The sequence below is a fragment of the Peromyscus eremicus genome, chromosome 5 (assembly GCF_949786415.1).
Source record: "Peromyscus eremicus chromosome 5, PerEre_H2_v1, whole genome shotgun sequence".
Lineage (NCBI taxonomy): Eukaryota > Metazoa > Chordata > Mammalia > Rodentia > Cricetidae > Peromyscus > Peromyscus eremicus.
This window is the reverse complement of record NC_081420.1, coordinates 95,289,517-95,315,063: the sequence shown is the minus strand read 5'-3', so window position 1 is coordinate 95,315,063 and position 25,547 is coordinate 95,289,517. Positions and strand designations below refer to the sequence as shown.

Here is a 25,547-nt window from a genome sequence, read left to right as displayed (position 1 = left end):
CTGTACTGGACTTCCCACTCATGAACCAAAGTGAAATGATGTTGTGGAAAGGCTATTAGGCTTTCCTTTAAAAAACTCAGAATGATATAAAAGTATGAACCAATGACTGTGATCTGTTTTTCATACTTCACTACATTTTTCTTTTTGCTCATGGGGAAAAAAACCTTAATAAATTTTCTTTTACACATTCATGAGACACATTCAAGCTCTTTAGTGTGGCTTGAACAAGCTGTTTCCAGGCCACATATAGCGAGCAGGTGTGGTGAGTGTGTGTACTCTGAGGTAAAATGTTCAGACCTCATTTTTGAGGTTACAAGCTGATTAATTTGTTTGATTTTGTATCAAGGGAGGACATTTCCCCATCAAAAGTTGATCTTTGGGCAAAATATACAGAAATGTTATTCCTACAGAATACTGTGTGTGTGTGTGTGTGTGTGTGTGTGTGTGTGTGTGTGTGTGTGTGTGTATGCACATCCATGTGGAGGCCAGAGGAAATCTTGGCTCTTGTTTCTCAGATACTCACTCCTTTGCTTTTTGTTTTTAAAGTAAGAATAAGAATTTTTATTTAGTATCTACAGTATTGCAAGCCTTTAGTTGTATATTTTCTTCTCTACTCATTAGAGGAAGAAAAATGATGACATCAGAGCAAAGCCCCACTTCCTGATAATCCCAGGTTATTAAAAGTAAAACAATGAGCAGATGTCGCCCATTCTTCTTTCCTTCTTGAACATTCTCCTTGAATCTAGAGTTTCCCTCAGCTGGTTCCTCTATACTAGGAAAGAATAATTTTTCTGTCTGCAGAATTACACTCCCATTCCCACCTCATCCTAAATATAATGTCTTTCAATCTTCTCCCCAAGAACTTCTCCAATTTTCTACATGTAAAGCCTTCATAGCAGCTTTAATTATGTGTTCATTTATTTTGTTGGTGATCAAATCAGGTAAACACAATGCTAAGGCAGCACTCCCTACTGAGACACATTATCACACCATGACCACTGAACGTTTCATCTCATCTCGATTGTTTGACTATTCACTATAACATTAAGTGACCAATTCACTCTCTACCCAGCACAGATATAACAGAAATGTATTCAAGTTCAATATATTTAGGATCAGAAAGTCATCAGATAACTTGTGTTCACCCAATTGCAACTCCTAGTCTGTAATGTATATGTGTATATGTATGTATTATATATGTATGATTTTATATATGTACACATAAATATGGGTATAAATGTACTGTCTCAGTCACCGTTCTAATGCTGTGAAGAGACACAACTCATAAAATTAAGCATTCAGTTGGGGGCTCGCTTACAGTTTTAGAGGTTTAATTCATTATCATCATGCCAGGAAGCATGGCAGCAGGCATGGCAAGCACTGTGCTAGAGAAGCAGTTGAGAGTTACACCCTGATCTGCAGGCATCAAGAAGAGAGAGAGTTATTGGGACTGGTATGGGCTTTTTGAAAGCTCAAAGCCCATCTCCAGTGATGCACTTCCTCCAAGAGGCCACACCTCTTAATCCTTCTAACCCTATCAAAGAGTTCCACTCTTTGGTGACTAAGCATTCAGTTATATGAGCCTATGGGGACCATTCTTATTCAAACCCCAATAGTGGTCAAAGCCTGAAGAACTAGAAAAGAGACTGAGAGGGAGTAAAAATAAGTTCTGAGAGGTGGATACAAAAGGACACATATGAAATGAAAAGAGACAGGGGAAATGTGGGGGATGAGTGAGAGTCTACTAAAACCGTCTTGTTTGTATGGGACAGGCATTCTCACTTGTCTGGCTCTCACCAAGTAGGCTAGGCTGACTTGCCAGTGAGTTCCAGGAATCTGTTTCTTCGCCACACACCCCTTCAGGGGTTATCAGTGTATACCACTGCACTTGGATGTTTTTACGTGGGTCTGGGGATCAAACTCTGCCTTTTGTGCTTGCAAGGCAAGAACTTTACCAACCGAGCTATCTCCCAGCCCTAGAATGTATTCTTTTAAGTAATATGTATGTGTGTGTACATACATACACACAGATCTCTATCTGTCTGTCTGTCTGTCTGTCTGTCTCCTATCTGAATTAAGATTATTATATTTTGTTTTTATTTAATAACTATCCAGAGTCAAAAGTTAAAGTAATTTACTTTGGGAACCATCTAGACATATCAAATTATCTACTCTCAAGTCTGGAATGGATGGACTAAAAGATCGTGGATACTATCTTCCTTTAAATCAGTATGTAACACTTACAGATCTTATTAGTGACCCGAAATTACTGCTTATTTTGAACTTCTAAAATTCTGATGGTGTCTCTTTCAAGCGACTCATAATTGGCTGCAGACATGGTTGTCGGACACTGAAAGTTTGAGAGTTAGCTTGTCTTTATCTTCAAATGAAGAACTTTCTCCAATCTCTCCTTTCCTGCTTTAATGAGTACTGCCCTCTCTGTGCCCCTCAATCCCTTCAGTCCAATTACTGCCATGGTGAAAAATGTGCCTGGCGTTGGTCTGCCCCCATGTCACTCTTCTGCTTTGTACACGCCAGCCTTCCATTTTGCCCTTTCTAAGTCTGATCCTAGAACCCAAATGCAAGGATTCTGCTTCCTCCATCACTCAGCCCATAGGGTGTTCTCATTCTAATTTTTCAGCCCCTTAGATAACACACATAGTCTCCAGATGTGCCACATTGTTGCTGTTTTTTTTTTTAAAGCATACTGGATAGTTTAATGTCAACTTGACACAAGCTAGTGTCATTTGAGAGGAGGGAACCTAAATTAAGAAAATGCCTTTCTAAGATCAGGCTGTAGGCAAGCCTGTATGGCATTTTCTTAAGTAGTATTTGATGGGGGAGGCCTAGTCCATTGTGGGTAGTGCTATTCCTGGGCTGGTGGTCCTGGGTTCTATAAGAAAGCAGGCTGAGCAAGTCATGAGGAACAAGCCAGAAAGCAGCACCCCTCCATGGCCTCTGCATTAGCTCCTGCCTCCAGTTTCTGGCCTGTTTGAGTTCCTGTTCTGACTTCCTTCAATATGGAAGTGCAAGTCAAATAACCCCATTTCCTCCTCAACTCACAGCAAAAGTAACCCTAAGACATTAAGATACATTTTAATTTATATGTATATGCATGCTTGTGAGTGTGTGTGTGTGTGTGTGTGTGTGTGTGTGTGTGTGTGTGAGACTATTTGCAGATGAGTGCAATGCCCACAGAGTCAAAAGTATCTGATCCTCCTAGAGCTGGAGTTATAGGTAATTGTGAGCCACTCAATGTAGGTTCTAGGAACCAAACTCAGATTCTCTGCAAGTAAAGTATGTGCTCTTAACTACTGAGCCATCTCTTCAGCCCTGTGTTTTTCCTTTGTAAGAGATAAATACCCTGGAAGTAGAATCCATATCATGTGCATAAGTAACAGCCTCTGAATCATATTGTTTTCATGGCTTATCTGACATCACCAGAGCTCCTGGATCATTCTCCAGTGACTGTACAACCATTGACTTTAGTCTTTTCACACCAAGAATGAGAAAAACAATGGAATCCATCATATAGCCCCATTGCCAAGATCCAACAAACTGTTCTTTCTTCATTATTTTTTTAAAAATAAGATCCTATGAATCTAATGCTGGTATCTAGGTCAGTATGTAGCTGAAGATGACCTTGAACTGTTGATCCTCCTGCCTCTATTTCTGAGATGCTGAAATTACAGGTATACATCGCTATGCCCAGTTATGAAGTTCTGGGGATAGAACCCAGACCCTGTGAATGCTAGGTAAGCACTCTGCAAACTGAGCTATATCTCCAGCCCGTATCCAGGGAGCTGAGACACAGAATATATAGTATGTTATGGAGTACATGAGTGGTTTCTAGATATGTCTAGTAGTCTCAGACTCTTTTGCTTGGGCTATATAGTTGTTTTATCTGTGGCATAGTGGATGCACTTGAACCCACTGCTGCTTCAGCTGCTGACTAAGCCTCCACAGCCACTATCTGGCTGCTGAGGCTGTGGCTGCCGGGAGCCTTCCTGTCCTGCGGTCACCTCAGCTGCCTCTTGGAAGGGAAGCAATTATCTTTTTTAACTAAGTCTTTATCATTCTATTTTACCAATAAAGACTAGGAAGCCAGATGCTGGGGTGAAAACCTACTAGCTCAGAGAGGTAGAGAAAACAGCCAACTGACCTTCTTCCTCTGCCACCCTCCCAGAAAGAGCTCTTTCTCTTTCTCTCGCTCTCTTTATCAACCAGATGTTCCTCCCTTCTACTTCCTGTGCACCTCTCTCTCTCTCTCTCTCTCTCTCTCTCTCTCTCTCTCTGACCTCCTAACTTCCCCTCACTCTCTATGGTTACTTCCAGTCAGCTGGTTGCTTGCTCTGCCTCTTGACCTATAGTTGATTTTTTTCTGAATAATGCAATCTCTGGGTTCACAGTGTGATCAAATATCACTCAACATATAGGTACTCACTTATATCAAGCATTAGTTCAGTCTTTTAGGCTGTACATCGAAGGTTCTGGTGATATAGACTAGAATTAGAATGATAGCTTCTAGGATACAGTAGTTCTATATATTTAAAATCAGTATAATGGTTTTCAAGTTTTGAAAACCATAGATAGCTTATATGATTAGAGAAACAAATTCTGTATTCTTGGATGTGAAGGGTGACATATGGGAAATTTAAAAATGTGGCCCTTTTATAACCTTCTGAGATCTTCTGCCATCCAGAGATCATTGAGCCTTCACAATCTTTTTGAAAAGTTAGAAATGCCTGAAGCACTAGATCCACCATGCTACTCCATGTATGCCCCACATGTGTCTCCATCACATTTTAAAACACATATGCAGACAATCCGTAAGTTGTTTTCATGTCATTCAAAACTACAAACATTAGCTGCTTTGTAATCTGTGCACAAAAACAAGTAAGGTTTTAAAAAAATTAATTATTCTAGGACACTTTAGGATATCAATACTGGGGAAGTTTTCATTGAGATTCAAAACATGTTTCAGATGCTCCAAAAAAGATGGATGAGAATTAATCACCAAATATTTCTTAGAAAAGAAATGACAGAGTGGTTTTAAGATCCTTTGAAATGTCGGCTTCGCTCATTACAAAGTTCTGTCTTTTCACTTCGTTACCAGAAAGGAAAAGCTTCCATCGTCCTCTGACCTTCTGATTTCATCTCAGAATCGATCGAATTTATTTCAGTCACTCTGAGTTTGGCTACATGAGAACAATGGCAGACCAACTAATGACAAGCCACACTTTGATGTTTAACCAGGTCACAGAAGTTTAAGTAAAGCCATATCCATGTATGAAGCTGATATTCTAGCATGAGGTCTGGGTCTTAGTGATTAATATAATAAGCATTAGGAAATGCCATCCTTTCCTATGACAGATTCCATAGTTAACCAGTGAGGTTTGGGGAGAGATGATATTTAAGGTACAGTTGAGAAGTAGAGGCAGGGAAATTTTGGTTGAAGGAGAGGAAGAGGGATATGTATGTATTTCAAATAAAACGATGGACAATAAGAACAGGTTTCACAGACACCTGTGTTGTCACCTGTGGCTACAAAGCCAGACTGAACTCATGTTACGGTCCTTGTTAAATAGGAAGCAGCTTTTGCAGTTAAGACTTGAACTGATTTATACAAGGAATTGCAAAGGGCTGGTGAAAATAGGTTGGTTATTCAAGAGGCACATACTAAAGACTTCCAGCAAGTGTGAATGATCAAAAAGGAATGGCTTCCTGCCTTACCCATTATGCCCTAGGCCTTCTCTTTCTTTGTCGGTAGTACTGAAGCTAGTACTCAAGGCCCCCTATATACCAGGCAAGTAAGTACTCTACCCTTGAGCTACATCTCTAGCCTCTTTTTACTTCTTATTTTGAGATGTGACCTTATGTTCTCCAGGTTTGTTTCGCGTTTTCTGTGCAGGCCAGGGAGTCCTTGAATTTGTGACTCTCTTGCTTCAACCCTCCATGTAGCTGGATTCACACGTGTGTGCCACCAGGCCCAGGCTACTCCTTTCATTCTGATCACCAAGAAGAGCTGCCCCTGGGTTCCAAACTGAACCACTGATCAGTTTCCTAAATCCTTTGTATTTCTTCAGATTTCCTGTTGTTTCATTTTTTTCCTTTTCAAATGTTTCTTTTCCATTAGGGCTGAAGAGAGATCAGTTGGTAAAGTGTTTGCTGCACAAACATGAGAATTCAATTCAATTCTCAGAACCCAAATGAAAAAGCCAGGCATGGTAGCTTGTGCTTATAATCCCAACCCTGGGGAAGTAAAACAAGTGGATCCCTGGGGCTTGCTGGACACTTGATCTAGCCTACTAGGAGTGTTCCAGGTTAGTGAGAGAACAAAGTGGATGGCACCTGAGTAATGGTGCCCTACATTGACCTCTGGCCGCTACATGCGTGTGCGCACACACACACACACACACACACACACACACACACACACACACGCACACACACTTTACTCTTAGCACCACCATCTAGACTGTCCTCCAAATTATCACCATGGACCTACCCTTTCTCTCCCTACCATCTTAAATGATGCTCTAACACCTTGTAGTTATGGGCTATTCATAGACCACAAGATCCTGTCCATTCTTCATCACCAAGGCATCTATTATTTTTTCCCCATTTGTGGTGTTTTCTAGAAAATATAGCTTTCATTTGAGACTCAGAATATCCAGTTCTTATTAATAACACAACACTAAACGTGCTTTTTCTTTTTCTGTAATTTGACCTAGGAGATCTTTCTACACTGCCAACTGGCAATGTATTCATTTCTTAGCTTCTTCCAACAGCCCTAATTCTCGGTCTGTCAGTGTTTACTGTATCCTTTATGGCCCTTAAGATCAGCCTCCTCTTACCAGTATAGCCTCTTTTTTCATCTCAAGCCAACTTCTATGACTTTACAGTCCAACTATGTGATACAAATAGAAGTCCCTGAATATGCTGTGGTCTCTCTCACTTGCAGAGCTTGTATCTCCTCTTCCTTTGGGAAAGCCACTGTTTTGTCTTATCTTAGTTCATTTCTTTTAGGATCTCAGCGAAGACACGACTATCTCTGGAAGTCTTCCCAGATTTTCCAGTGTGGGCTACGCTTCTTTGTGCTCACCCACAATCTTAATGCTTCCAGTAATCATGAACCCACTTTTCTCAGGTGAAAAGAATCTCTTTCATTTTTGAGATGATGTCTTACTGAAATTTATACCCCCATCGACAGACCAATAAGCTGAGAAGATGTTTCTTAATGGCATTTTTGATATAACAAGAGCTCCAATCAAGACAGGAATAAAGAGAAGGAAAGAAATACAATGAAAATCACTTTGGAAGTCATGGTGACCTGATATGGCAACCTCATGGTATTTTTGAGAGAGAATAATTAGAAAGGATTTTTTTTTGTGCAAATAAGTAGAAGATTGGAGTTATGTGGCCATGTGGTTTTGACAAGTGACGAAGTGTCCCTTTTTGGAGTTCTGAGTTTAAGATATCTATAGGATGTCCAGGAATAGATACAGAGGAGATATTGCTCTATGTAATTATGAAAGGGAAAGCGAAGCCAGAAGAGACAAGATTCAAACTTCACAACCACAAAGTGTTATTGTAGCAAGGGTCCTCCGAAATGTGGTTCACTGAGAATGTAAAAGGTAGAGGAAAATGGAGGTGCTTGGCTTTTCGGCGAAAGGCAAGAAAGGGAGATTCATGAATGATGCTAAAAGGCATGATGGAGAAGAGAAACAGGCAAAGCTGTAGTGCCAATAGGAGATACAGAAGGAGGTTACCTCGCGGGTCAGAAGCTAGTTAGTGACTCTGTCCTGATGAGTCTTTTCTCTCAGGCTCCCTTTTTGCTTTGAAAGCATTCGCTTTCTAGAACCAGGCAAATCCTGAATGTCCTGTTGAGACTCCCCTGAAGTGAAATGCCCCTGCTGTCAGATGGTCCCTCCCAGTTTTATATAAAGGAACATAAAATGCTGGAAAGACTGTACTCAGGCTTGCGTGTAATTCTGCAAACACCATAGATTGAAAATTTTCACCAGGGCAATTATACAACACAATATTCTTGTGCTCAGTTATGCATCTGTTGAAGGAAAAATTGGTGCCATTAAACGAAAATATAAAGTTCTTGACATTTATGGTTGACTGTTGAGCTTAGCTGGCTCAGGAAATACTACATTCACATTTCCTACAGCTACAAATTGCAAATATCTTAAACTAAGAAAGCAAAGTTCTGAATTCTGAAGGTGCTTTCGAAACATCAAATTGACCTCTGGTGTTTTAAAACCATCTTTTCTTAACTATGGGTTACACATTTTCAGAAGATGCATGTAATAAAAGCAATGACAGCTTCAAATATAACGATCTGCGCTGGTAAATGTCCATTTTGTTTATCAAAAGTACGTGCTTTTTGCAATTACTGTAGCTCTCGTCATGAGCATGCATGGAGCAGCCTCTGCTATAACACTCACTTTCTGTTGCTTTAGTTGCTTCATGTTCCTGTGTGGTAACAGAGTTTGTAGGAAAAAACAGAGGTGCTGATGAGATTCATAGTATTGCCAGAAGCAATTTGAAATTGGCTAGGCAGAAACACAACCTTCTTTTTCTTCTTCTTCTTTTCCTTTTTGGCTCATCTTTCTGATCCAGAAAATGTTTGCATTAACTCTCGCTCCTGGTTGGAAGCACCATTTTATTATGACTCAGTGGATCAATATATACACTGGGAACCATGAGCGATGATAGGTAGCCCTGACAACAGTGTGAAAGGCCTCATTGGTTTGAGTGGAGATGAGGTTGCTTTGTGAGACTTTCTTTTATCAAAAAAGACAATTTAGAATTTTCCATTGTGTATCAGGAATAGAAATTAGACAAAGATAAACTGATGTCCCTTCTCCATCTTATGCCTGGTCTTCCCTATTGCTTAGTTCCTAATAAACTTTACTGGGCTTCTTCCAAATGTGGGCTACGCTTTATTGTAACAAAACCAGGGAAACATCTGCCTTCCCTCTCTAATACAGACTAACTGACAAGTGGTGTACTACTTTAGGGAGTGTTTCTTTTCAGTTTAGGGGATACAAAGGAAGTCCAAAGACAAATTCATAACCATAGCTTAAAATCAGACTAGTAGAGGCCACAGAGATGGCTCAGTGGTTAAGAGCATTAACTGTTCTTCCAGAGGATCCAGCTGGTTCCCAGCATCCACATCAGGCAGATCACAGCTGTCTGTAACTTCAGCTCCTTTGGATCCAGCACCCATTTTTGGCCTCGTCAGACACTTGCATACATACAGTGAATACTCACACAGATCTACATACAATAAGTAAAAAATTTTAAATAATCGGATTAATAGATGAAGGAAAAGCAAGTATTCTGGAAAAAACATCACCTAGCATTGGTTATTTTTGTTTCATTCCTATTCTTCACTATTTTAGTACAGAAAAATACTTAGAGATCAAAGATGATGAAACTTGACCTGTTTTATTCAATAAGGTAAATAAATAAGTTAAAATAATTAAATTATCAAGGATAATTCAAAATATTCAAATGTGTGTGGATCCCAGACAAGACTCACAGTAGAATAATTTTGACATAAACCACATAATAGCATTTTTTTCTACTCAATTTTTCATTAAATCATAACCTTGTGTGTGCCTCTTTTTTTTTCATAGACCAAGAGCCAGATGGAGCTGGCTGGGGTGCAGGGATGTTAGAGGAAGCAATTCTTTGTGTAGCAGAAAGGTCTGCATTTGGAAGCATTTCTAGAATTGAATGTGTGCACAGGGAAATATTTTACCTGCTGGCTTCAAACTCTAATCCTATTTGCATACCACTCCACATACTACTGTAGAAAACTGTGACTGTTAAAGTTTGAGTAGATAGGTAGAGATAGATAGATAGATAGATAGATAGACAGACAGACAGATAATCTGTGTAAGAACCAAGAATCATTGTTATGCCCAATAAATTCATCTAAAGTGTGAATGTGAATTACCCAGGCAAGATGTTTTGGTAATTGTAAAGCTGCACCAATTTTGGTTGGCTATACATGGAAATTGCATTATTCTCCACAATCTACACATCCTTTTATAATCACAAGATGTACTGTTGACAGCTTTTAGGGTGTCCATCAATCTTGGAGTAGCTCATAGTACTACTAAAGTACATAGGTCATTCAGATCTGAAATCTACTTTGGTATGATCATCTCCAGCTTGTTCCAAACTCCTGAGTCTGATGATTAGGTCAGTGTTGGTTGAAAGGTAACTCAAGCATCTCACATATTACTCATGATTATCAAAGTGTTGATAGCTCTTTTGTTTTAAGGTAGGATTCTTTGTAATTCTGTCCAGAGACTCCTCACTGTATGTGGCAGCCCCCACATCACATTGCTCCAAATTCCTGCCCTCTACTGGATAAGACAGTTTCTTTCGAATGTGTGAATCCTATCCATGTGAAAAATCAGACATACTAACTTTCTAACATTTCTTTTTCTTCTTCCAAAGTGGTAGTTGATTCATGAAGGACATCCATGATGCCTTTGTGTGAGTAGGTGATGAATTTTGGTTGTTATTTCAGAGGTGACTGAGGATTGTTGATGGATCCTTGTGCTTTGAACCTTCTATATCTGCTTAGCATGGTTGGGTTGGTACCCAGCACTGGATATTTGCTGCCATTCAGTGCCATTGTAGTAGCTTATTTACACCTTTGTCTGCTCTCTTGGCAAGGGCCATCCTGTGCCAAGTGAGCTGCATGCTACTGTCCAGATTCCTTTCTGCTAATGGATAACACAGGAATACAGTAGTAACCATTGAGCATTGGCCACTACAATGGGAAATGGCTGTTGAGCTCTGAGACAGGCACTCATTCACAATAAGGCGTTCTTCTTCTCTTAGACTCTAATTGTAAAATTGTTGAGTTGTTGGAGAATATAACTCACTGGGTAGAACAACAAATATCATGTTACATTAAAGAAGCCAAGACAGAGCAATAATCTCCCATCAAAGAAAAAAAAAAGGTGAGACTGAGGTAGGCAGCCAAGGCAGACTTTAGTGAAGAGCATTGCAGCAGAGGTCAATAGAGGAGAGAGACTGAACTCAGTTCCTTTGAAACAATCCGGTGGAGGCAATGGACTGACCTAGTGGAAATGTACCAGAGGACACTGTGTGTGGGGGATGCGGGCCAATGTGATCAGACCATCTGCTTGCTAATTGGAGCCTGAGGAAGTTGGGCTACTAGTCTCCCACAGAGCCTGGAAGACAGGGACCTTGTCTTCATTACTTGGTTTTCAAAGGGGTGTCTCATAGGTCCTTGAGAAAGACATTCCAAGATTATGAAAATGGCAAGAGGCTACATGACAATTTGCATCTCAAGAGACAAAGACTTTATAGTCATATGTTTTAGAAGTTAAAGGCTCTAAGGCAAAGGATATAAGGAGCTGGTATCAGGAGGAAAGGAATTCTGTCTAACTGCACTCCATCTGAGGGGTAGAAATTCATGCTGCTTTGGCTGGGTACATCACTAATCATTGGTCTTGTTGTCTGCACAATAACGATGACAGCAGTAAGATAATACTCACAAAGGAATATATTCTGGAATTAAAATATGTACATCCAAGAGCATATTTATCAAATTCATAAGCCCATATAAATATATATTAAAACACAGTACTTTGTTAGTATATTTAAGCTTTTGTTTCAAACTGGAAAAATATTAACTCACTTATTCAACTGAACACCTGTGACTGGCTTTTCACTTTCTGCGCTCGTGATGCACCATGCCCCAATGTCTACCACCCAATGCCCATGCTGCGTTCCCAACTGTTGTGTGAAGACAATGTCTGTTGGTGGCAGGAGAGTGACTTCAGTTTGGTGATCCAGGAGTGGTGTGGAGGCATTTGGCTCATGACAGCTTATCATTGCTGTCTGGCTGGAAAAGATATATTAAAAAAAAGTTACTTAAACCTCTGAGCCAGTGCACCATCTCCTATCCATGATGCCATTTACTGAAATGACCTGCTTCACTATAATGGATCTAAATGGGAGCTTTGAGACAAGTATTATAATGGGCTTAGAAAGTAAATTGTGGGCAGATCCTGATCATCATCTGACTTTCTAGACATCATGTACTCAAAACCATTTTCCCCCAAACTGCTAATTTAAATAAGCTAAAACTCGGCATGGTAAAAATAAAAACTGATTAAAGCATGATTTTTTTTGTAGCTTTATTGGACTTCTGGAGGAAATTTGGTTGTCCTAAAATGGAAAAATCAAATATATAAATCAAAATGCCTGAACAGAGAAAGGATATAAATATTTACTTTTCAATCCTCTGAATTATTAAAGATTTCAGAAATGTTTGATCTGGCAAGACAAAAAGAAGGGCTGAAAGTCAGCCTGCCAATTTGCTGCGAGGCAAAATTGATAGACAACAAAGAACTCAAACCTAGGAGAACTTAGTGAGGTATTATTAATTTAGGGCCCTGCTGGGGAGACGAAGAGAGAAAGCATCTCATTTCCATTGTATCCAGACTGAAAAAAAAAAGCAAAACTATAGATACATCTGTGAAATGTAGTTTGGAGTAACTAAACTGGGTAACTGTGAGCTGATTGGTGGGCTATGAGATTGACATCTCAGCCAAATTTCTAGATTTTCAATTTGAGTGCACCATTGCAAAGAATTCTGTGGTTTTGTTTAATTCAGGCATAACTTGTGTGAGTTCAAACACTCGGGCCTATATGGCTGCAATTTTAGTTTATTCCATAATTTAGAAATACAGTAATATATATAATGTTTTGGTCAACAATGGATGGCAAGCATGGTGGTGGCTATTCCATACAGCCTGGGGGAGTGGTAGACTATATGATCCTGATTTTGTAAGTACAGTCAACAGTGTTTGACTAGTGATGAAATCACCTGATAAAAATTCTCAGTGCATGTCCATACAATTAATCAATATTTGCATTTATTTAGAATCTATTCTGTGTCAGGCAGTATGTTAAGAATTTAGGTTCTGTCAGTGAACAGAACAGGTGAAAATTCCTTGTCCAGTGGAGGTTGTATTTGAATGGGACAAGACAGAGAATAAACAACAATTTCCATCAAGAAATGAAGAAATGTGGGTCAGGGTAAGAGGAATGGCTGCAGGATTTCTGAGTGGAATAATTTTTTAAAAGAAGAGATCAGGAGATGCAAAGCTTTGAGAGAGGGTGAGCTTTGAGCAGTCCTGAAGACAGAAGAGATGTTAGCCCAGAGTGTCCCTACAAAGATAATGTTTAACAGAGCTCAGGAGATGTGAGATGATGAGCAGTTCATTCAAAGACCAGCAAGAAGACCACTGTCAATGGAGAGGAAGGAGCTGGTGTCTCAGTCAGTGTTTGGCTGATGTAACACAATACTACAGGCCAGGCACTTTATAAAGAAAGGTGTTGTGTGAACTTGCAAGTCTGGTGGCTAGGAAGTCTGAGAGTATGGCATCGACATCTTCTTGGCATCTGATGAAGATCTTCTGGCATCATAGTAAGGTGGAGGGTAAGCACTCAGTAAGACTGAGTTAGTAAACCAATTTGGTGTGTGTGTGTGTGTGTGTGTGTGTGTGTGTGTGTGTGTGTGTGTGTGTGTGTGTGTTGTCCTGTGGTATGGGTGCTGTCATGAGTGTCCCACTCTTATGGCTTTAACCTTATCCTAATGACCTCCCTAAGACCTAATGACCTCCAAACATAAAATTGGGGTTTGTGTTTCCAACATATGAACTTGGGGGAGATACATTCAAACTTTAGCAATTGGGAAGAAAAGAAGGAGGGATGGGAGGGTAGAAGGAAAGAAGGTCCCAACTGGACTTTGTTTTTCACTCTGTGCAATCAAGAGTCACTGCAGCATTTTTGAGTTCAGGGGTGGTATTTATACATATTGTGTAGAGAAGAGAGTCTCAGTGGACAAAGACAGAAAGCAGGATCATTAGGCGGTTATTGCAAGAATCCAGGATAGCACAATGAAGCTTGAGACAAAGAAGCATCCATGAGGGTTGTGGGAGTGGAGAACCAACACCACCATCCTCCAGTGCTTGAGATATATGGTGTAAGAAAAAAGGAAGGGATCAAGTGTGACTCTCTTTATTTTTCCATCCTGAGAAACTGGAAGGAAAGACTTGTAGTGACCAAACATATAGAGTAAGATGTGAGAAGGTTGGAAGTGTTATCAAAGAAAGAGTAAAATTCTCAGGTGACATGTGGGTAGATACATAAACTATCTAAGAGAGAAAAGAACAAAAATAGAAGGGAAATAAACAGAGCCAGAGGCTGAGAACCGAAGAGTCTCAATTTTGAGAGATGACTAGAGAGAAAAATGAAGAAAGGAGGCCAGGGAGCTGAGTTGGACTCCCTGGATCCACACAGTGGCAAGAACTGACTCCTGCAAGTTGCCCTCTGCCCTCCATATACACACCATAGTGTACTCTATGGCATAGTTGCACCCCTACTCCACCCCAACCCCACACAAATAAATAGATAAATAAATACACAATTATAAATAAATGCAAATGAAAAAAATGGACAACAGTGAACCTGAGAAGGAACAGTCAATAACCTAGCAGGGAATTCTATAGTTCAATACTGCAGGAACTAAGTAAATAAAATACATGAAGACACAGAGAGTGATCCCAAAGATGAGAATCTCCATACGCTCAAGTGGTAGGAGGACTGAAGTCTGGACATTGGATTTGAGGATCTGGTGTTCTTTGGTCACTTGTACAAGAATATTTTCAGTTGAATGACTGGGAGGGGAAGCTTGCTACAACTGGCATAAGATCATATGGGACAAGAAAAGTTGTAAGTGATATGGACAGCTCTGAATCCATTTGAGAGAACAAAGGCAATGGTGGACCAGGACTGAGGGGGAGGGAGGAAAAGAGGGTGGAAGACAGGAGGGAGAGAGAGAGAGAGAGAGAGAGAGAGAGAGAGAGAGAGAGAGAGAGAGAGAGAGAGAGAGAAGGAGGCAGAGAGGCAGAGGGGGAGGAAGAAGAGGAAGGGGGAGGAAGGAGAAGGGAAGGATGAAGTGAGAGAGGAAGAGGAGGAAAAGGAGGCAGAAGTGGAGGGAGAGGAGGAAGAGGGAGGATGAAGACAAAAAGGAGGAGGAGGAGGAGGAGGAGGAGGAGGAGGAGGAGGAGGAGGAGGAGGAGGCTGCAGCAGTGTTCCTGAGTAGCTTCTGTTGAAGTAGAGGGCAATGCACAGCCCACAAAGCCAAAGCTCCAATGAGCAGAGCCAGGGTTTCTGGCCACATCATTAGATCTTGGTCTTACATTCTCTCTTTTCCCCTGCTTTTCTGTTGGCATCACTTGGTTAGGCTTCCTATAAGTTTTTCTCTGTTTTGACATCCCCTCTTCTCACCAGCAGAGAAATATCTTCTTTAATAGCACCTTCAACACTCTACCATTGATTCATTGGCCTGGCCCAGGGTCATCTGCCCACTCCAGAAACAGTCTGAGACCAGAGCAGGCAATGCCAAGATTCAGGAACGACCTCAAGAAGAGACCAGCAGCAGTCTACACTTTATCATTGAAGTGTTATTTTCTTCCTGCAAAAAGAACTACTTTGCCATGGAAAGACTTTAAATGGTGTTCCCTGGACAACACATACCATTTAATGGAACCAGACAAATATCAGCACCATGTTCTTTCCATTCTGTACATTTTTTTGTAATTTAATGTCAAATTCAAAATGAATCAGGCAAATGGGGACTCTTTGGGGAAATATAGGTGAGATCCCACTTGGAAAAAAGAAGTAATTATCCTTGAAGGAAACCTTCCTGTGACACTTTTAATTAAGGCAATTATTTTCTAGAAATTTAGATGTCCTAATGGTGGCTAGCAGTGGCACTCACCTGTGGTCACTTGTGCCTTGTGTCCTTCAACGTCTGTGTCCTGCGTTCTCATCCATTGAGGAAGAAATTGGACCCACCCTCTCTGTAGTCTCTACTTGCATTAATTTGGCATGGCACCTCCCTGATAAACACAGGAAGTGACTGCCATACCATCTTTAATATGAGTAAGGAGTGAAGCACATTCTCACCTATATTTTAGGGCTCTAACCAAGAGTATATCTTTTCTTTCACTTTCCTGAAATCGAAGATGTCCCTCCCAGCCCAGCACTAAATGCCGATAACTGGACATTGGATATATAAGGCATAAACACAACTCAGTCAGGCTACTTACAATTAACTAACACAGAATTTTATATTGTTTCAACATATTAGTAGGGTAAAACGTATCACTGAGAGGTGTCATAAAGAGTTTAGAATAAATTTTAAAAATAAAAACTTTTTTTTAAGTTTTAAGTTTTAATTTAAAAGTAAATTTTCATCCCTTAAAAACTATATTGCAAAAAAAAAAAAAAAAAGCAGGGTGGTGGTGACGCACGCCTTTAATCACAGTACTTGGGAGGCAGAGGCATGCAGATCTTTGTGAGTTCAAGGCCAGCCTGGTCTACAGGGGGAGTTGCAGGACAGCCAGGGCTGTTACACAGAGAAATCCTGTCTTAAACAAACAAACAAACAAACAAACAAAACTACATTGCAAAATACTGGGGAAATTTACTATCTTTTCTAATATTTTTAAGCTTCATTTGAAGAAATGTGAAAATATAGTTTATTTTATTAGATAATTTTGAAAATGAAGTATAACACAGTTGCAAATTCCTCTTTAGAGCCTATACACTGGATACGTTTTAGTTTACTTGTCTGTCATCATAACTCACAGGAACATATGCTCCAGAGGCAGGTCCTGTGGGAATCTAAACACGGTAGGCAACAGATCAAAGAGATGCTGCGTTGTATAATCATTTGGTCATTAAGTAGTTTTTAAATATCTTGTTTATTCTTTGAGAGTTTTATTCTTTGAGTATTTTGATACTATTTAGCCCTCTGACAACTCCTCCCATGTTCATCCTTCCTTTCCCTAACCACCTACCCAATTTTGGATTCTCTCTCTCTTTATAACCACCAAGTGCAATTTGTGCTGCTCATAGCTTCTTGGGCGTGGGGCCATCCATCAGAGCATGGAGAACCTGCTTGGTGCCACACCTTTAAAGAAAACAGACTCTTCTTTTCTGAACAACTCTCAGTTGCCATAGCTCTTTGTATAGGGGTTGGAATTTCATGACCAGCTTTGCCTTCCATGTCAGGGCTTTGTCTGGTTTGAGCTTCTGCAGGTCTTCTGTGGGTCTTGTGCAGGTCTTGTGCAGGTCTTCCTCAGGTCTTGTGCAGGTCTTGTGTGGGTCTTGTGCAGGTCTTGTGCAGGTCTTGTGCAGGCCTTCTGCAGGTCTTCTGCAGGTCTTGTGCGGTTCTTCTGCAGGTCTTGTGCGGGTCTTGTGCGGGTCTTGTGCGGGTCTTGTGCAGGTCTTGTGCAGGTCTTGTGCGGGTCTTGTGCGGGTCTTCTGCGGGTCTTCTGAGGGTCTTCTGAGGGTCTTCTGCAGGTCTTCTGTGGGTCTTCTGCAGGTCTTGTGCAGGTGTTGTGCAGGTGTTGTGCAGGTGTTGTGCAGGTCTTGTGCAGGTCTTCTGCGGGTCTTGTGCAGGTCTTGTGCAGGTCTTGTGCAGGTCTTGTGCAGGTCTTCTGAGGGTCTTCTGAGGGTCTTGTGCAGGTCTTGTGCAGGTCTTCTGCGGGTCTTCTACGGGTCTTATGCGGGTCTTGTGCAGGTCTTGTGCAGGTCTTGTGCAGGTCTTCTTCAGGTCTTCTGAGGGTCTTGTGCAGGTCTTGTGCAGGTCTTGTGCATGCTGTTACAGACACTGTGAATTCATATGTACAATTGCCCTGTTTGGTCTGGAAAATGCTGTTTCATTCCACCAACTCCTAATTATTCATTGCTGTACCCATAGACTCTTGTACCTTTCAACTGTCACTAATGAAACCTCTTTTTACAGTAGATGGCAATTATTACAGAAACCCTCAACTGCTCAAGGTTTAGAGAATAGAGAGACTTCACAGTGTTCAATCTATATTCCTTCTTTTCCTTCCAGTGCTTCAGGGATCATAGTGAGGAAAGGGTTAGAAAGACTATAAGAACAATAAACAAGCAATGACAGCCAACTGTTTTATTAGAGATAATATTATTTATTTATTAAAATTTCTTTAAATTTTCATACTTGTATACAATGTATCTTGATCATATACATCACTCTATTATCTCCATTCTAATTATTTCTGGGCAACTATCACCTCCTTTCTTTTAAAGCCACTAAGTCCAGTTAGTGCTGCCCTTATGGACATGGATCCACTAGGGTATAGGGAACCTACCAATGGCCATACTACAAAAGAAAAGTGATCCCTCCATACTAGCTGGTTTTGTGTGTCAACTTGACACAAGCTAGAATCATTAGAGAGGAAGAAGCCTCAGTTGAGTAAATGCTTCCATGAGATCTAGCTGTAAGGCATTTTCTCAATTAGTGATCAATGGAAGAGGGACCATAGTAGGTGGTCCCATCCCTGGGCTGGTGGTCCAGGATTCTATAAAAGCAGGCTGAGAAAGCCATGTGGAGCAAGCCAGTAAGAAGTATCCTTCATGACCTCAGTATCAGCTCCTGCCTCCAGGTTCCTGCCCTGTTTCTGAGTTCCTGTCCTGACTTACTTCAATGATGAACAGGAATATGGAAGCATAAGTCAAATAAACAATTTTCTCCCCAACTTGCTTTTTGGTCATGGTTTCTGGTCATAGCAGTGGAAACCCTAACTAAGACACACCCCCAGCAGTCAGTCATTGCCAGTGGTTCCTCAGGTTGGTGTGGGACACCACAATTTGGTTGTGGAGGCCCTCCTCCACTCATGCTGGAATTTATAATTAGCTTGTTCTTGTGAAGGTCTTGTACAGGTTCACAGCTGCCAAGAGTTCATATGTGCAACAGCGATGTCATGTTCAGAAGACAGCATTTCACAAGACTTCCCCCCTCCTCCAGCTCTTGCATTATTTCTGCCCCATTTTCTACAGAGTTTCCTAAGCATTGGGGGGGGGTGGTTATATAGATGTCCCATCTTCAGCTGAGCCCCCACAGCAGTTTATTCTCAGCTGTTATGAGTGTCTCTCTTAACTACTACCCGCTGCAAAAAGGCCAAGATTGAGAGTAAACTACCTTCTACATATTTATGTTCATACCCATAGATTTGTGAGACCAGTAAACATTTTTAAAGCTCAGCTTTACTGTGACGACAACTCTTTGCTTGGAGTCAATAGCAATAATAATAGTTTCACAACCCAGAAAGTTACAGCCAGCATAGACAGTCACAATTTCTGAATGTGGGGAAATCAATAGGCACTTCATATGCTTTAAAAAATTGAATTCTCACGACAATACTATAATATTTAGGAATTCTATTAAGGGAGAATGACCTTAAAATATGAGTTTCCAAGCTGTAACGTGAAGAGTTCATAAAAGTTTCTAGAAGCTGCAGAGATGTCTCAGTGATTAAGAGTGCTTGCTGTTCTTTCAGAAGATCCAGTGTGGGTCTAGTGCCCACATCTGGTGGCTCCCAACTGCCTATAACACCATTTCCAGGGTATCTGATCCCATTGTTTGATCTCCATGGTCACCTATACATATATGATGCACAGACATACACTCAGGCACACATATAAATGTAAAATAGTAAGTAAATATTTTTAAAAAGAGATAAAAGAGGAATGCTTCTATTTGAAGCACATGTGGCACTTGATTATGCTAAGTCTCAGAATCAGGGCTAAGGATGTAGAAACAGGTAGATGGGGTTGGAGAAGAAAGCCTGTGATGTGAAGAGAGAATGAAATGGAGGGACAGGACTCTTGGGTAGGTTTACTATCAGTAATCTCAAAATAGATAAGAGTTAGGAAAAGATGGTCTTTAGTTTCATAGGTTTTGGCTTACTGTGATGTTGAATATATTAGCATATTAAAAGCACATTAAGGACAAATAACACTTGACTAGCAGCTGAAAGGTTTAGTTAATAAACAAAATAAAGAATTCATTATAGTGTTTTATTTATAGTAATTCAGAGTTTTCAATTTGCTGGAGTTAGCCATCTTGTTCTCTATTACAAAAAGTAGCTGTGCTGATGGTTTGTCCTCTGGAGGCTAGATAGATGGGCAGTGACCAGGGGGCTGGTGCAGTGTGACCCTCAGCTGCAGTGCCATTTGTATCTCATGTCACCATTGTCCCTTCCTGCCATCAAAGGCTGCCAAGATCAGCCAATGATGAATACAATTCTATCTCACATTTTCTCCATTGCTACTCAACATTTTTCTTAAAGTTCTAACAAGCGCATTCCGTCATGTACCACTGCAGAGCCTCGCAGCTTAAAACCCAACGGGAATCTTTTCATCCCCTGTGGCTGACTTATCCTACTGAAATTACTTGGTAAAGCCTGGGAGCATCAGAGTTTCCATTACTTTATCAGTGTACCTTGTTAATGAGATAGCTTAATTTGCATACCAGTAGTACCTTTTCACCACAGGTAAGAAATTGAAATGTTCAAGGTCAATTAACTGCCAATGTTTCAAGTCGGCTTGTGGGACTGTAACTGTGAGTGATGCTGGGAAGAGGGAGCGGTCATTCAGGGGTTCCTCTTACTCCTGATGAGAATTGATGATCCAATTTTAACCCACTCGGATCACCCTGACACATTTACCTTGCTATGCATCTCTCCTGTTTGTTTTTTTAAATACAGAATTATAAAGATGTCCTGAAATGATGCAGAAGTACTGTGATATTCCTGATGAAAATATAATTCTCAACGTAACCTCATTACCAATTTCAGATCATTAAAATTAACTAGAAAGAATAAGAAGCAAAATTGTCAGCATTTTTTTGGAGGTATAAGCTAATAGAGACAAAATTCTGCATGCAGAACTTCCAAAGTAAGATGGTAGCTGCCTGGGGGCATCCTTCTTTCCTAAGTTTTCACTGTGAGAAATGATAAAAATTCAGAACGATTTTCAGTTACAGCAATTGGAGGACCCAAGATGTTCGGTTAAATCCAGCTCTACAATGACTTTCAGCTTCCAAGCATTTGATAGGCTCTGAGGAAGAAAAGAAATTGGCTAGGATAGTGGATGGACATACTCACCAATTCACTGTCCCCATCATGTAGGTGTATTTAAAAAATATGGTCCATTGTAAGCAGGGAAGGAGGTTGTTTCTGCCTTCTGAGAGCTAAGGTTTTCTGATCTTCATCCCCATATGTTTCCTGGGAACTACAGATTCTTACTGTCGTATCTGACGATGAAAGGTACCCATATGTCTCTGTTTACAGCACTTGCCGCCTCACTGGATGCCAGGCAATGGAGTGTGGAGAAAGTGCTGGCTTGGATATAAGGATAATGTGATGGGAGCAGTTCCCACAGAGGGTTCAATGACCCAGTGAGATGTCTGTGGTGGATTCCTCAGAGGGTGTGCTGTAGATCTCCCAAGAATAATACCTATGTAGGAAAGAGATTACGAGAGTAGGAGCACCTCCTGTGGACAGCAGATAGCAGTGCCAGACACACAGCACTGGGCCACCCTATTTCAACACAGCCCATGTCTGCCCCACAAGTTCTCTTGCTTAAATATGAATAGCATTCTACGCTAATCGAATCAAGGTTGCTGGGATTAGGGGCCAACCTGACTCCACCACTCCCAAGCCACATTATAAAAATATTAGCTGATTGTGTGTGTGTGTGTGTGTGTGTGTGTGTGTGTGTGTGTGTGTGTGTGTGTTGGGGTACGCATGTGCCATAGTTTGCATGTAGAGGTCAGAGGGCAACCTCAAGTGTTGGCCCTCACCTTCCAACTTGCTTGAGACAAGGTCTTTTGTTCAGTGCTACATACACCATGCTAGCTGGCCTGAACTCTTCTAGGTATTCTCTTGTCTCTACCTTTAAAGTCCTGGAATTGCAGAACTGGGCTACCATTCCTAGATTTGTGTGGACTTGAATGCAGGTCCTTAGTTTTGTGTGGAAAGTGTTTTGATGAGTGAGCCATCTCCCCAGCCCCCAGTCACATGCATTCTTTAAGAGTAAATACAGAGAAAATTAAAAAATAAAACTACACCTACAAAAAAATTACTTGATGTATAAATATCCTGGATCTATGAAAGGATGACAGTGAACTTCCAGTTTATGGAGTAGAATATCATTTTACATAATGGTTTGCCAAAAAAAGGGAGAAAGAAAGAAAGAAAGAAAGAAAGAAAGAAAGAAAGAAAGAAAGAAAGGAAAAGAAGGAATTGTGAAAAGGTATCTAGTTTTTACAGATTAAAATTATCTTTTAATTATGTATATATGTGTGTGGGTTTGTGAACATGAGTACAGTGCCCACAAAGGCCAGAGGGGGTACCATATCCCTTGGAACTGGAACTACAGGACAGATGGGTTGCTGAGACCTAAACTTGGGTCCTCTGCTGAGCTGTCTTTCCAACCCCCTCGCTCTAAAGACAGTATAGTGTAGTAAATATTGGGCACCATACCCTAAGGCAAGCAAGAATTATTGAGATACCACCAAGAGAGGATATTGCTATAATTTTTTTAATGTTATTTTGAGTTAGTTTTGAGGCCTTGATAAATGACCAGTCAGTTTGCCTAGAGCAACTGATTATGTTTATGCCCCAGCCCATTCTGTTATTGGATTCTAAACATTTGGGTCACCATGTATCAGCCCTACTCACAGGGAAACCTGGCACCATGTGGCTAGAAACAGTCCCCACAGCCCAGAATTTCTTCTAGAGAAATTATTCAAATAAATCAGTTTACTGGAAGTTCACAAAACGTAGTAACCCTCATCCTAGCTGTCATACCTGAACCCCCTCTTACAGCTTTAGTTTGTTATACCGTCCTGGGGTGTCATTATCCCATGAGCCCCTACCTGGTAGCTTTCTCTTGTTTGGAGTTGTAAGTAACAGTAAGAAAGAAGTCCTTTGCCTTTCAGAGTTTCACTGTGTTCTATCATCAACAGAATCTTTATGTCTTCCAAAAAAGTCATTCACGGGGTATGTCCCTTCATGTGTTATAATGGCATGTATGCCACACATAAAAGTGATATTTTGGGAGTGTTTCTTTGAGCTATGCTTATATTCAAAGTTTCACAAATAGCTCATAAATATAAAAATAATGCTTGACTCAAACTGTGTGTGAATTGATGGTAATCTGTGCTTAAAATTTCAGATCTTATTACCAAAGCCTTGAGGTGGCTGCAAAGGAAGGAATGTGATGAAAACCTAGGTGATTAGTCTTGTTTGGGGAGTCACGGAATAGATAGCGTATTTCTTAAATTCTGTTTTGTGTGTACGGCTATGTTTTGCTTGCATGCATGTTCTGACCTGTGGAAGGTCAGAAGAGGGCATTGAGTCCATTAGAACTAGAGTTACAGATAGTTGTGAGCCACCATGTGGATGCTGGGAATTGAACCTGCATCCTGTGGAAGAGCAGCCAGTGCTCTTAACCATTGAGGCATTTCTCTAGCTCCTGGATATTGTATTCCAGAATGTGTGAGCTCTATTTTGTGACTCCTTTTTAATAATAATTGTGTATATGTGCATGTGCGTGCGTGTGTGCGTGTGTGTGTGTGTGTGTGTGTGTGTGTGTGTGTATCTTACATATTCAGTGAGTAATTTAAGAACTGGAGTAATTCCCAAATTATATTGAAGGGGAAAATAAAACATCTTAATAAAAGAGACATGAGCACTGCTCTAATGTTTTGAAGAAAATATTACACAACACCTTTTGCACCACCCCTTCTTTCATTGAATATGTATCTCACTCTCCTGGTCCCCTCCCAAGTGCTCAGAGGCAGCTTATTTGTGGTGTTTCAATTTGCTAGCACCCTCCCCCATACACACACTCTTCTTCTGCAGATCTGGCCTGGGATGTTGGGAAACTGTCTCGGTGCAGGATGGGTGCTTCCTTGTACGGTTTACCAGTCTGTGATTTACACACTCCTACTGTGGCTAATCACAAAGTTGCCAAAAGTGCACATGTAGCCATCTCCCCTTATACAAGTGCAAACCCAATCCATTCTCCCACGGCACAGAAACCTCCATTTTTTTTCTTATGTTATGGTTTCCTGCACAGTGTTTTACCATTAATGATTTTGGAGCTACATTTCAAACATGCTTTTCAATATCTGCCCCTCTCATGAGACTGTAACACCTTGAACATCTTTGTTATTCAACAGTTAGCAATGTACCAAGACACGACTAAACTCGGCTTGTTAGCTCTGCCAACACCAAGACTTTCTTCTTTATATTTTCTCCCTGAACAGAGACAGACCAAAGGCCACACATGATTACTCAGCCATGCCCATGGGCAGTGAGCACTCTGGCACCAAATGTTGGTATGACCTTTCACACACACAAAACATTTAAAAATATTCAATGAGACCTCCTAACTTCTCTCCACTGCCGGGAAACTTCTAATGCCTCTAAATGAACACAACCAGCACAGGTCTATCCTTGTCTACTACATTTCTGCTTTCCTATGTTTTAATATAATTATGAGGCCTTCCATATCCTGGGAATCTTTCTGAATTCCATTCAGTCTACCAGTATTTCCACTTCATGGAATTTTAACGTGTTCTTTCCCAATATTCTATTTTTGCAAAAGGAGCTGGTGGCTGGTCTCCACTTGTGTCCAACAAATATCAATGGCTGCAGATTGACCTTGGAGAGAGGATGGAGGTCACGTCTGTGGCCACCCAAGGTGGATATGGGAGCTCCAACTGGGTGACCAGCTATCTCTTGATGTTTAGTGACAGCGGAAGGAACTGGAAACAGTACCGACAAGAAGACAGCATCTGGGTATGTTTTCTTAGTAAAATATATGGGTCCTGGTGTGTGTGTGTGTGTGTGTGTGTGTGTGTGTGTGTGTGTGTGTGTGTGCATGTGTGCACGAGTGCAGATGGAGGGCTGGAAGCACAGTCATCCTGAAACTTGTTAATAACTCTCTTATATAAAGCAGCCATAGAACCTTTAGGATGACTCTGACACCATTTCTCAAGGGAAAATATGCATAATTAATTTATGAATATACTAAGAGTAAATTCCTTAGAAGGTAAAAAAAAAAAAAAAGTCTTACCAGGCTATTAAACAGTGTAGAAACTCAAGAACTAAGACTTGTCTAAAAATGTTATGTTTATAAGATGACATGGTGCTTTTATATTGTCAATGAAGCCAGTCAAAAGTATTTATTTGGTTTGGTCTGATGACTGAGATGTCTGGATCTTTCTTCTCTTGAAGATAGAGAAGATAGAGGCTAATATATGGAACTGTGTTTGAAGTTATAGAGTTGTATATATATATATATATATGCATATACATATATGTGTATGTATTATATATAATATTACATATATCAAATGCATACAGACACACACCATTAATAAATGTGTACACTGCTGTGTTTTGCCAGCTCTCTAAGACAGAAAGCAGGAAAGCGTCAGGTTGTGTTAAAGTGGGGTGGCTTTTTTTTTTTACAGTGACTGCATATCCCTTGATAAAGGAAACTAAAGGAGGTTTGCTTGATGATGCAGAGAGATGAATTCTTTGTCGGTGTAGAAAGCATGTTTTGGCTCTTATGTGAGC

General features: G+C 40.6%; 1 protein-coding gene across 6 annotated transcripts in view; it reads left to right on the top strand.

Annotated features, from left to right (window-relative positions):
• Positions 1-25,547, top strand: part of Cntnap4 (contactin associated protein family member 4) — a 279,704-nt gene that overhangs the window by 63,289 nt on the left and 190,868 nt on the right. For 5 of the 6 annotated variants that reach the window (XM_059262549.1, XM_059262553.1, XM_059262554.1 and 2 more), the window contains exon 3: positions 24,571-24,764. In XM_059262549.1, coding sequence (XP_059118532.1) covers positions 24,571-24,764 — 194 coding nt within the window. The remainder of the gene's footprint in view (positions 1-24,570; positions 24,765-25,547) is intronic. The other variant, XM_059262550.1, reaches the window with a different exon arrangement.